We start from the raw sequence: 13,668 nt of genomic DNA on the forward strand, positions 1-13,668 counted from the left end.
TGTGTATTTATTGAAAATTCATATTCAAATATAGATTTCAAACTTAAAGAAGTAAAAATGATCAAATTTTACTTAAACCATTTTTGCTTATAGTGACCAATGTAAATGTTATCTTACAATATATATACATATTATTTTTAGTCTTGTATATTGTATTGTAGTTAGTCGTCAATAAACATAATATTCTGAACTGCTTGGGGATTGTTTAAAAAAAAAAAAAGAAAAATAAAAATTACATATGAAATTTTTAAAAAGTAAAATAACAATAAAAATGAATAACAGCATTTAAAATAACGGAATAATTCTCATTTTAGAAATTTTTTTATATTAAAAATACTGTTGCTGTGTTTTACTTTCCAAGGATATCTATAATGCCCTTTTTGTTAATATCTTATATTATTTAAGTATTTTAGTAATAATTACATAATATGTGCACAGAGAAATTTTTCTTGTTAAATTAAAATTTCAATATATACTCGTATAAGTGATAAATTTGTACGTAAAGGAAGATTATACTGCCACTTATATTGCATCTTTAAAATTATAGAATACATTCTAGTATTCAAAAATCTGAAACCATAACAATAAAGTAAAAAAAAAGTTATAATGGTAAACAAAAATTAACATTATTTTACTGTTATTATTTTTAGTTACTCCATTTGTTTTCGTGCATATTTAAGGTAAATATACGTAACTGTATATTATTATGTATGTATAATACAATATTATTTGTTGTGTAAAAATATTATGTAAGATTAATGTATGGAGCATTAAATACCAACATTATTTCTCTAAATGAAAATTTTGTACAGTAAAAAGAAATTAAATCTGAAAAAAATATTTGCCATTTTGATACATCAACTACCCATGTGCGTTATAACAAATATGGAGTACCACTCTTACTTCCACAAAAATATAAAAAATAAAGAAACCAAGTCGGTATATAATGATTTTATTTTTTCCTCTCTAATTTTAATGTGTATACACGTATGTTTGAGAGCATTTTTATATATTGGGATAGGTTTCATATTTCTATATATAGATACCAATAGGAGCGTAAAGAAAAAAGGACGATATTTTAAGTAAAGGACATGAAAAATAAATTGTTAAATGTATGATTTTTGGTTAACCACAAAAACGAAAAAAGAGAATGAAAAAGATACATAAAGAGCATTGAAATAAAGCAAAATAAAGAGAAGAAAAAAACAAAACAAAAAAGTAATATGATATTAAAGGACACAAAATGAATCCTTTTAGGGTAATTACACTTGTGTTATGTATGTATACATAAAAATTGTACATAAAATCAAACAAAGAATTATAATTTGAATGAAAATTATTAGATTTTTTTTTTTTGTTTTTATTTAACTTTCAGATTTTATTATGAAAAGTCTCAAATTTTTTGTTTTTGTGATAGTTTTTGAGATGAATGAAAATTTTCATTTAATGACTTGTGCGAATCGTATATGTGTAACTGTTTGCCTTATTGTTGTAAATAATGTGAGAAAAAGATAGATATAAGTGTCAATTTTATTGTCATATTTGTCATACACAATTTATATGATAATTCCCTTTAAAAAGATATAGAGTTAAATTTTCATTTTTTTTTTCGGATATTTTACTTCTTGTGGGATTAATTTTGGATAAGATTTTGTAAACGAGGAATAATATATACATTTTTTTTTGTATATATGGTAATATAAAGTTGAGATTTTCTTATGTGTCATAATTTTTTAAGATTTTTGTATGACATTAGTGACATTTTTGAATATTGGAGGAAAAAAGCAAAACAAAAATATTTTTTTTAGTGTTTCAGACATTGACATATTAGAATTTTAATTGTGATACTAGACAACATTTTTAATTCTACTTAATTATTGTAATTGAGATATTAGGAAAACCTACAAATAATTAAAATATGTTTTGTATGTGATTTTATAAAAGATTCATACAAAATTACTCAATTGTATTAGATATGCATAATTAGATTTTTTTGACAAAATGAAACTTTTTTTTCAAATAAATCATTTTTGTTATATAAAAAATATAAGATTTATTGGATGTGCATTTCTAATAAATTTAAAAGAATTGTCGTCATATTATGGCTTTATTTACTTTAATTTGAGTTTTGGTTAATAAATATTTGTTTGTAGTTGATTCTAACTGGAATGCGTAATAATTATACTTAAGACTTATACTCAAAATAAACTTTTAAATATTTTTTTAATATTTGGTCGCAAAATATACTATTTCAATACATAGCTATTTCTATTTTTAATTTGAAAATATGCTTTTTTATTATATACTTAATAAATTTACGTTATCAAAAAAAAAAGCAATTCAATTTTACAATTCAAAAATCACAACAACAGTGTATTCATAAAACTTATATAAAAACTTCTACAAATTTGAAACAGTTTAATTTTACGGTTACAATCAATACCATTACCATAAAACCAATAACTTTAGGGTGGAGGTTGTAAAACTCTAGTAAATGTTACTCGTTGGATACAATAGTATAGAAAACATGAAACAGTTTATATTTATGCAATTTAGTCAGGCATGGACTGATTAAATTTGTAAAAATATTTTTGTGTTATTTTATAGAAAAGGAAAAAAAAATAGTAAAATTAATATTCAACTCAAATTACCTAATAAATTCTTACGAATCATTTGAATTTCCTTCACGCCTCCTATACACATTCAAAAATATTTTAAAAACTATAACAAATAGGTTTCGTTAGAAGATTTTTAGTATTAAAATATTATTGTTGTGCCAATTTTTAAAAATTTTATTTTTCTATTTCCTGGAAATTAATATCTTTCATTTTATTGAACTGTAAAAAAAAAAAAACTAAAGAGAAAAAAAAAACCGAAGAGAATTTTCAAATTTTTTTGCAAGACAAAATTAATTTAAGGAATTCTAGGACAATAAAAAGAAAAAAAATTGTCCTTTTTTTTGTCGAATTTGTTTTCAATTTCAATTTTAAATACTATCTAGAGAATTTGGCGTATTCTCGAATCTTATTTTCATCGTAATTTAAAAAATATTTGCCTCTCCTTTTACACATTCAAGGTCCTTTTATTTTCTCTCTTCCTTTTGATAATGTTTCGGTTGAATAATTTTTAGTTAAATGGTTTTTTTTTTTTCATTATTTTGAAAAAATTAGTCAGCAAGAAAAATTTTATTTAAAGATGTAAGAAAAATGTTATAAAAGTAAACAACAGTAATTAAAAAAAAAATTATTTTTTTTTTCGCTTATTTTACATTTTACATTCAAGTTGATTCTATTTTTTTTTTTAATTTCACTTGAAGAATTTCTATTACTTTTGTTTAACATTTTTGTGTGTTTTCACAGTTAACATTAATCAGTTTCTATGTTTGGATGCTATAATGTTTTTAATGTTAAATATCTAATATAATTTAATTTAATTTAATTAAATGAATTGTGTAAATGCCAATTGGGGAAAAAATAGTCTTCTACTTTATGAATATCATTATTAAATATTTGAGAAAACTTATATTATTGTTAGATGTATCAAACCGGAGCCCAGGAAACTATTGCAATTATTCAATATGTTGAATACGTTCAAAAATTGAGCGTGGAAACCATGAACACTTATATAAATAAAAATTCAATAAATTTTAGAGAAGAGTAAACAACTGGAAACCGTGTAATATCGCTATTATCATATTCTCTATATATTAGAAAATATATAGATATAAAAAAACACTTTAATTTAATCAATCCAAGGTTCTATATCTTTAAGGTTTGAGGTAAATACAGGGAAAAATGACAAATATTATTGAATTCTTTTTAAAATCTAAATTTAATGTTCAACATTTTATTTTTTCTGATTATTTTTAGAACATTGACGAAATTTAATTAAGTTTTGTTGAGGTTTCTCTTTTATTTTTAAGAAAATTGAAATATAAAAAAACGGCATTTTTAAATTAACTTTATATACTCCAAATGTCCTTGAATTTTTATATGTATGTATGAATTTTATTTTACTGTAAGAAAGTATATTTCAAATTTTACAGTTCATTTATAATGTTTTAAAAATCATATAAAATGAGTACTGAATGGAAATTTGTAAGTAATTAATAATTTTTTGTACTTTGTAAATATTTGAATTGGTTGCACCTGTACTGGAATTGGAAATGTCGCATGTATTCAATGGAAATGTTGCATATATTCAAATTTTCCATTTTGCTAATGTATGAAAATATTTAAGTAAGTATGCACTAACTTAAATTTTTTTTTCGTTTGGTTTCTTTATCGTTTAAAGTAATTAATTTAGAAGTATAATTGAGAAGTGAATATTTTAAATAAAACACCTATATTTAAAAATATACTTCTTCATTTCAAAAAGTAGAAGTTGAATCAAGTCTGGTTTAAATTCGTCTTATTTAATTTTACTCATTAGAAAATATACACATATACATACATACGAATGTGTATTACAATTATGATTAGTAAATGGAACAGAATAAAATAGATAAACTGAAAAGGAAAGTGTGTTCAAAGAAAAGGGCTCTCTCATTTTCAAATATTGAGTGGATAATGGTAAATTATATTTGGTTTCTCTAAATACATTAAAAATTATAACAAAATATTGAGACTTAGAGTGTACATACAAGTACATGCAAGAGATGAGTAGAGAGAGTACATGCAAGTTTATGTACATACAGTCTAATTTAATATTTTAACAATAGATTCGACGAATCGAAAATATTCTGCTTATTTTATTTTATTTATTTGGTTTACATACATACATATTTTAATTTTTTTTTATCTGCCTTAATTCGTTGAAAAAGTCTAATACCATAATTTAATTCAATTTAGAAATTATAATATTAAATCATTTGATGAAAGAGGTTTTATAAAAAGAGAACGCAATTTCAGAACAGTATAAATTAAGTTGACATAGAAAATTTATTTTGCCTGCAAAGTATATTAAAATAAGTTTGTGTAAAACCGTGGTTTTTAAAGTAGCAAATTTCAATTGAACAAGAGTTAGTATACAAAAATTATAATATAAAAATTAGAAGAGAGGTGTTAACGTAATAATTGAGCTCTATACGGTTAATTAGGTGTGTTGAGAGAAATTATTATATTTTTTGACGGAAAGATATTCACCATTAGCTTTTTCTTTGATATAAATTTGGAAACACTCACAAATTAATGTAAATTATGATTCGAATGAAATTATGAAGGATTCAGGACAGCAGAATAAATAAAAAGTTTTATCCGCCAAAAAAAATCATTTTTTATGGTCTACAAGTTGTCAAAATTTTAGACTTCTTTATCTATCTGTGTCTGCAATTATGGATTAATCTCAACGGTCACTTTGTTTTTGGAATGCTTCCATTCTATTTCGTAGTAAAAGATGCTGCGTTGTCACAAATGAAGAGACTGAAAAAGTTAGATTAAGCAGTCAATTCCTTTCCAATTTGGTTAGAAATTGGCTGAAAAGGATATTTCGCATCCAAAAAAATTCGCATCCAAAAGTTGTTTTTTTGTATATTTGTATATATTCCTCATTTAGACCATTATGATGATTATTTTAGTGTCACAATAAGCAAAACAAAAAATCTCAAACTATGAATATTCAAGCTAATTAGTGAAATATTTAAAAATGGTGGACCGAGGGGAGAATAATCTCCCTTTTCTTACAGTTTGACTTGTTGTCCCCTTTACATTAATTTCCCATTCTTATTTCTATAAATTCTTTCTCCCCCATTTGAAATCATTGACAAGAGGGTGTGAAATGAAGTATGAAGTTGAAAACATATCGACAAATTTAAAACAGTCATAATTGATTGATATTAAATAAATTATTTGAAAAGGAGAATTGCTTTTATAGTTGAAGAAAATAAATAACAAAAAAAAATACGGTTTCTGCTGTTATGAACTAAAAATCAAATGCCAAAAGTAATTTTATTTGCATAATATCTTATAAGGTTCATTTGGAAAGGATAAAATGAAGAATAATATGTTTACAATTTTCAGAAACATAAATATTATTGAGTATACGTATCCGTTAAAACAGAAAAGTGTTAGCAATCAATTACCAATCTTAAGGATTGAATTCGAAGAATATTAATATTTTCTAAGATTTTGTACGTATGTATAACGTATATCATAAAGAAATATATATAAATCTTTTGTTCAATATTTAAAAGAAAATATGTTTTCAAGGTATCATGCGGAATATTTTTTAGTATGATTTGCAGGAAAATATAAATTTAAATAATATATGAAGATTTTCATTTCAATCCAATTAATGGACATTGCATTAGGCTATAATTATGGCTATAATAAAAAATATTAAAAATGCTGAATACCAAATAAAACTTTTTAAGGTTACAAAAAAAAATTAATGAAGGTTCATTCTTTTATGTTGGAATGCTTTAAAGTCATATAAATGAATTTTATAAGTGGTAATGAAATTAAGACCAAGAATTTCAAATTTTCTCTATAAGAAAATTCAGTTTAAATCAATTACTTGTTCAAATACGTATAGATAATGAGAATTGACTTTAAAATCAAATAGCATAGATTTCGAGTGAAATTTAATGTGTTCTATTTATGTCGACCAATAATAAATAACTATTATAAACTTTTATTTTAAAATGAAAAATGTAATAAATACGGAACAGGATTTATTTTAATAATAAATCAATTTTTAATTTTAGTTAATCATAGTGTAATTTTTTCGGATCATATATCATGTTTACTTTATAATAAATTTTATGCTCGGATATTTAGTATCAATAATTTTCATGTTGTGATTATTTTCATAAAAAATATCTCATGATAATAAAACAAAATAATTGAAATTAAAATGTGCAGTACCTATTAATTTTTTGAGAATGTGATGAAGCATTTATTTTTGGAGTAAAATACTACTTTTCTCTTGTTAATTTGTTAAATGAATGGTTCGAGACAATTTTACTTACTGACAATGATTAGAAATTAATCTATCAATGTTATTATTTTACTTATACATTTACAATTATTAATTGATTTTGAAGTTTTATTTGATTAATTTGATTTGTTTAAAATGTAATTAAAATTTGTTTATTTTAAATTTTAATATCTTTCGTAGAAATTCACAGAAATTTCTCAATCTTCATAAGTGTGTTCAGGTTTTCTAATATAGGACATTCAAAATTATTTAATCTGTGTAGATACTTTCTTTAATAATTAAAAATATGATAAATTTTAAAATTTTAAATTTAATTGATTCATTTTCAATGGAGTCTTTAATAATTTTCTTGTCTACATAAAAATTTATTCATTTAATATGGTGTACATAATAGTAAATCAACAATAAACTTATATTAACAGCATGCACATACATACATACATATTTTTAAATTTAGTTATTACAATCATGTTTTGAACGTTATTTTTCCCTTTCTTAATACATTACTTACATAAATGTATCTATCTATACTATTTCAATTTAATACACTTATTGCAATTCATTCGTGTATACTTATTTGTTATATATGTATAACAAAATACAAACATAAGGCTTTCGATATTTTAAATTAAATCGGTATTTTATAAAATAAATAATGAAAATTTTATGTACATATATGTATGCACAAGTATTATACATAAATTGATTGTAAAAAATATGTATGTATAACAATTATTATAAATTTATTATATATTACAAAATATTTTGGTTATACGTTATGTTGTTATAATCATAATATTATTATAATAATAATATAGGTGGAATAAATATACAAGAAATAAATGTGTATATCTCTCTCTCTTTTCAATTCGTTTGTTCTTCTGTCAAATTGTAAATTGAATTTCCTTCTATGAATGATAAATGCCTTTAAGGTTCAATTGTTTTTAATAAAATATTAACATTTATGCAAAATATTATTTTATGAACGAACAGTCGATTCTGCCCTTCGTATGAAAAAATATTCACTGTATAACAATTTCACAAATAAGTATGATGTCTTTTAAATTTGTTTTGATCGGTTTCTTTTCAAATAGTAGTACATTTTATTAAAACAATAATATTATTTTTCTGTAAGAAAATTTACAATTTATTACTTTTTTTCCGTCAGAAAATTTGATTTAAGGTTGTTCCTTAGATTTTTCATAAATATTGCTGAAAATTTAAACAATCCAACTCATGATTTGTAAAATGACACGTTTCTCTTTAATAACTTAAGGTCAGAGCTTGGTTTTATATAGCTTAAGGTTCAAATAATGAAAATGTGAAAATGGTACTCCCTTATCGCAATAGAATTTTGAATAAATCAAAGAGAAATATTTGTGTTTATAGAAATATTAGTGTATCTTCGAGAAGATTCATACTATAAAATGCATATTATTATAAATTTATTGTTAACAAATTGAGTTGAAACGTAAGGGTATAAATTTTTGTAAGGACGGAAAATACGATTGCACGAACACAATTTTACTTTTCGATAGAATTTAATGTAAACCTTACAGTGTCGTAAATTTTAAGACTGATAAATTCCTGATTCGGGAAGAGAGGAATTAAAAAATATCATCTTCTTCTAGTTAATTAAACACTTTATCGATACCTGCTATAATTTGTGGTGTCGTATCTGAGTTATCGCCCTCTGTTGAGATCAACTTAAACAAGAACATGTATAAAAAATGAGAATTATTATATAAATTTAAGTTCATTAATATTAAAATAAAAAATAAATTAAGTTCGAGCTTTAAACTCAAATTTTCTTGCATTTATTCAATTATTCTTATAAAGTAGAATTTTTATTTTACCTTTCTAAAACAGATTTAATGGTTTTTGCTTTAAAAAAGAAAAATCTTTGAACTTTATGGGAAAAACAAGCCAAAAAACAGCCTACATTAAAGTAGTCTTTTTTTTCCAGCCTTTCCAGTACATTACCATATCTCTTATATCTTTTCTAATTTTTTTTATATTATTTCCTTTAATCCAAATTTAACTTGAGTAAATTTGGAATAAGAAAAATCCTTATACGTTTTCGTCTTGTGAAGATGTACAAATACATGTGTAGTTCTTGTAAGTTTAGGCCTTGTTAATTTTACAACCTTAAAGAAAAAAAAAATTTTTTTTTTCGTTTGTTTGTTAACAAATCAACATATTAGAAAATCCACCTTTAAAATTATGCTTTTACTAACATAAATTCATTTTTTTCATTGTATTGAGTTTCAAACCAAGGAAAAAAAAACAAGGTTTTTCCCCAAACCCTAAATAGAAACCCATACACTATACGAAACTTGTTATACTCATGTTTAATGTGTAAGGTCGTCAGGTAAACTGGAAAAAATTTACCAACCAGAAGGGTTTTCTGCAGAATTTTATAAATTACGTAAAACAGAAAAAAAAAGATATTTCAATTTTTCTTTTGTAATTTTCTTTTTTATTGTGTTTACTGGAAAATGAAAAATAAATTTGAAATTTTTTTTCTTTTTTAAAGACAACAAAAGTTCTCTAAAGAAACTCTAATAAAACTTGAAGTATGAAAATAATAGAATTTTGTGAAGAAAATACTTTTTTTACTAGATATAGATTTTTCGCCGTAATATATGCAATATTTTCATATTTAATTTTCAATAGTTATAATATGGCGTAATAAGCATATATCCTCCGAAATTATGGCTTAATCTTTAACTACTATGTGATATTTTCTATAAAGTAAAAAACTGTACCTGAAGAGATTAATTATAATCTAATATTAATAACTAGTCATTACAACTATGTTTTGTAATTTACGGTCAGAAATTCATTATGGAACCGGTTTCTAACAATTCTTTTTCACATGCGTCATATCTACTGAAAATATAAATCTCCAATCTGAATCTTTTCTAATTTAGGAAAATATCTGCTTTCCAAAAATATTTTAAAATCTTTGTGTTCCACATGGAACACAAGTTAGCATTTCATTGAAAGGACCAATTAGATGGAACCGAAAATATGATCTATGGAAAGGAATTTATTAAATAATAAGTTAGTGACTTTTTATACTAATTTTGAGAGCTACTCACTCTTACACAGAAGCTAAACAATTATATATAATATTATGGGATCATACTAGATAAGTATAATTCGATAATTCTTATAAATAATTATTTCTTTGGATAGTGTGGCTTGAATCCGATTATTTGAATATTGTGAAAGTTTAAAGACTTAAGTAATTTCGCCCAGAAAATCAAACAGTTTTTATGACAGTTTTCCGAAAATTATTAAATTTTTTAGAAAATTTTCACAATAATGTTGAAGAAACTCTTGGAGATTTGATATGGAACGAACTAAACAATATTTTTTTTAACTTTAAATGTGAACTAATCAATTACGAAACAAATAAATTTTTTTTGGAAATAAAACTTGGTGATCACAATTTGCTGCTGCTAGAAATAGTTCTTAGTTTGAAACGAAAAAATCGATTAAAGAAATCTATATAAAGTTATTCAGTATACATACCATAACAAATATAGTCGTTTCAAACAAAGAGTCCATTTAGGAAACAAGGGATAAGTAAATGGTGAAAAAAAGGAAAAGAAAAAGGTTAATAACGGTTTAAGGAACGTGGATTTTTAGGCTATTTTTCTTATATAGTTATGGGTGGCTATATGTATATGAAATATGCTAAATTATATTGAATGTTTGAAAGTCAATTTTTCAACTGAAGAAAATTTTTTTTTTCGTGTTTCTTTTTTTAGAGCTTTATAAAAACAGAAAAGGTAAAATACAATATTAATTTATCATCGACATGTAAACCTTCCTGTATTCTTTAGTCCTCTAGAAAAAACAGAAGAAATATTTTAAATAATTGTTTAGAATTTTTTCCATCGAAATTTTTAGAAAATTGGAAATAAGATTAAAAAAAAAGGAATAAAAAAAAACAGTTTAAAGCCTTTTGATTTGAAATTTGTTTTATGATATTTTTTTCATGTACAAGTGGAAATTCCCCAAGTTTCTGCTAATAGGTTTCATAGAATTCATTAAGGTTAAAATTGAAGAGACTAAGCATAAATGCATGAAATTTTGTACTACTTAATAATACACATAATTTGAATCTAAATTATTTATGAAATGTTTAAAGGATTATGATTTAAATAATAAATGCTGTTCCATTAATATTTCTTTTCAGTTTGAAAAATTTAGTAAATTATCGTACTTGTATCCCAATATGTATTTACGCAGAATTTTCTCAGATATTCGATTATTGCCTAGTTACCGAACTAGTCTAGTTTCAATTTAGATCTAATTATTAATACTATATTTTTAAAATATTTCAGGCATTATATAATTTTTGTATACATATTTGTTAATAAAATTAAGTACACTGCATTCTAGATTAAAATCTATAACAATCGACAAATTTAGTATATAACTTTTTAGAAATTGTTCATGCAAGTTTTTACTGTATGGGATTACTGAACACAATTTAGCCTTTCTTTCCAAATGTTCTTGGTACAAAATATTTTAATATAACATCAAACATAAGTCCTTAATTTCAATAGAATTTGAATATTGAACATATACTATGAAAAATTTCAGATTTTTAATTAAACATGAGCGAAAATTACGCTCTAAGATTTTTACACAAAGCCAAATCGAAATTAAAATTTTTGAAAATTTTTGCATTTAATAAATTTAATAATGAAAGTTTTCTAAGTTTATTGGATTCTGTTTTACAATTTTAATGTCTGATTTCATTCATTTAAAAAGAAATTTTCTATTTTTAGAAATCTACTTTGCATGTACTGGGTTCCCTATAGAGTAGTACGTTGGTAATCCGAATTCTTAGACAAAAGGAAATCATTTTTTAGGTTGTCTCAACGCATTATGAGTGAGTAAATCAAATTGAAATTTTTATATATAATCACATTCGTGTATTTAATTTAAATTTGGAATAAAAAATTTTCAATTTTGCTTTAATTAAAAAAAAAAAAATTATGTGTACTTACTGCAATATTGTTTATAGAAAATTTAAGAACTGCTCTTGGACGAGATGGTGCTGTTGAACAATTTGCTCGTAAAATTTCACCAACTTCATAATGATGCTGTTCTGTCCATATTTCTGGTTTTTTATCAGGTGTTTCTATAAAATATTAAAAAAAGAAGCAAAAATAATTACGTAATAAAATTATTTTGAACTATTTTTACTGAGTCTTTTAGGCAGATGGGAAAAGATTTCCTTAATAGAACAGAAAAAATTAATTATTCTCTTGAATAACGATTAAATTATTGCGATTTCAATGTTGTTTTTCAAGACACTTAATAAACTAATTAAGTTTTTGGTTTATTTTTTAGCAAAATTTCAACTTCATTCTCAAAATTCAGAAATTATTCAAATTCTTATTTGATATAGAAATAATAATTTACTAATTTATTTAAATTAGACTGAAATGTTTTTGATATTAAAGAAAAAGTTTTGACATTCAAGCAATTATTTAGGATTAAATTATCAATTCTATTTTATAGTAAATTTGTCAATAGCAAAATATTTAAGAATTAAAGTATTCTGAACGAAGGAAAAACTAAATAAAATGTCACTTTTAACTTACTTAACTTACTCAACATTCAAAATATTGAGTTTTGGGAAAAAATTTATTTAAATAAGATCTGAAAGAGTTTTCATACTTCATTTATACATTCATTATCTTAGATTAAGTTTGAAGTGTAATATTCTCAGTGACAAAAGAAAATTTGAATGTGAAAATAAGAAAGTCGAAAAATTTAAAAATCAAAAATAAAAATTCTTTTTATTTTTTTTAAATCAAAATTGATCTTTTCAATAATTTCTTTGGTTACTGAGAAATTTGTTTTCTATCCTTATAGTTTAGAATCGCCGACAAATTTTTTTTTTTAATTTTTCGAACAACACAGTAAAAAAGAAATTATGTAAAAAATGTGCAAGTTCTAGAAGTGTTGATAATTTAAATTTTATTTTCTACTTTTTATATTTTTTATTTCTTTTTCCCTTTCTTCTCTATTATCCTTAAACAGTGCATATCCAGATGTTCTAGGAAAATAATCTAATTTTTTTCATTCATTTTTTATTCATTTTTTTTCAGTTTTAAATTCAAAAAAGTTAAGAATTTTGTGTTGACATTATTGACAAGTCTGATATATGAGCTTTTTATAGTAGGAGCGTATTTTTCATTCACAAAAATAAGCAGAAAAAGGCATGGATTAAAAACGGCAATAGGAGGGAAGGGGTGGAAGAGATTATATTATTGCATACACTTTTTCCTTATTATCTAATCCTTATTGAACTTTTTTCATGTGAACGTTTTGAATTGAAGTATGAAAACCTAAGTAATGTTCCAACTTAAAAAATATTTTCCGTTCTTTTTCTTGTTTTAGACAAATTTGCATTTTATTGGAATTTAGATTGTTCAATTCTCTTTAGTTTCCGTATTGTCTATTTTTATCTGTTTTTTTTTTATTTTTTGTTTGCTCTCTTGTTATTATCAAAAGTAATAGACAGATCCAATTTTTGTTGAAAAATGAAATGAAATGGAATATAAAGTTAAAAAATGACGATAAGGAAGGATAATCAGGGAGAAAAATATTTTTTTTGAAATGAGACGTTTTTCTCATTCCTTTAACATGAAATCCGTTATAGAAAAAATTTTTTAAATTGTTTTACATTTTTATGAATAA

The 13,668-nt window shown here is 23.1% G+C and overlaps 1 protein-coding gene across 1 annotated transcript in view; it reads right to left on the reverse strand.

Moving 5' to 3' along the window:
* The window catches only part of LOC129611536 (uncharacterized), a 121,622-nt gene that overhangs the window by 27,336 nt on the left and 80,618 nt on the right, over window positions 1-13,668 (reverse strand). Inside the window, exon 6 of the mRNA XM_055524729.1 lies at window positions 11,967-12,100. Coding sequence (XP_055380704.1) covers window positions 11,967-12,100 — 134 coding nt within the window. The remainder of the gene's footprint in view (window positions 1-11,966; window positions 12,101-13,668) is intronic.

Source organism: Condylostylus longicornis, unplaced genomic scaffold, assembly GCF_029603195.1.
Source record: "Condylostylus longicornis isolate FDR11 unplaced genomic scaffold, ASM2960319v2 ptg000004l, whole genome shotgun sequence".
Classification (NCBI taxonomy): Eukaryota; Metazoa; Arthropoda; class Insecta; order Diptera; family Dolichopodidae; genus Condylostylus; species Condylostylus longicornis.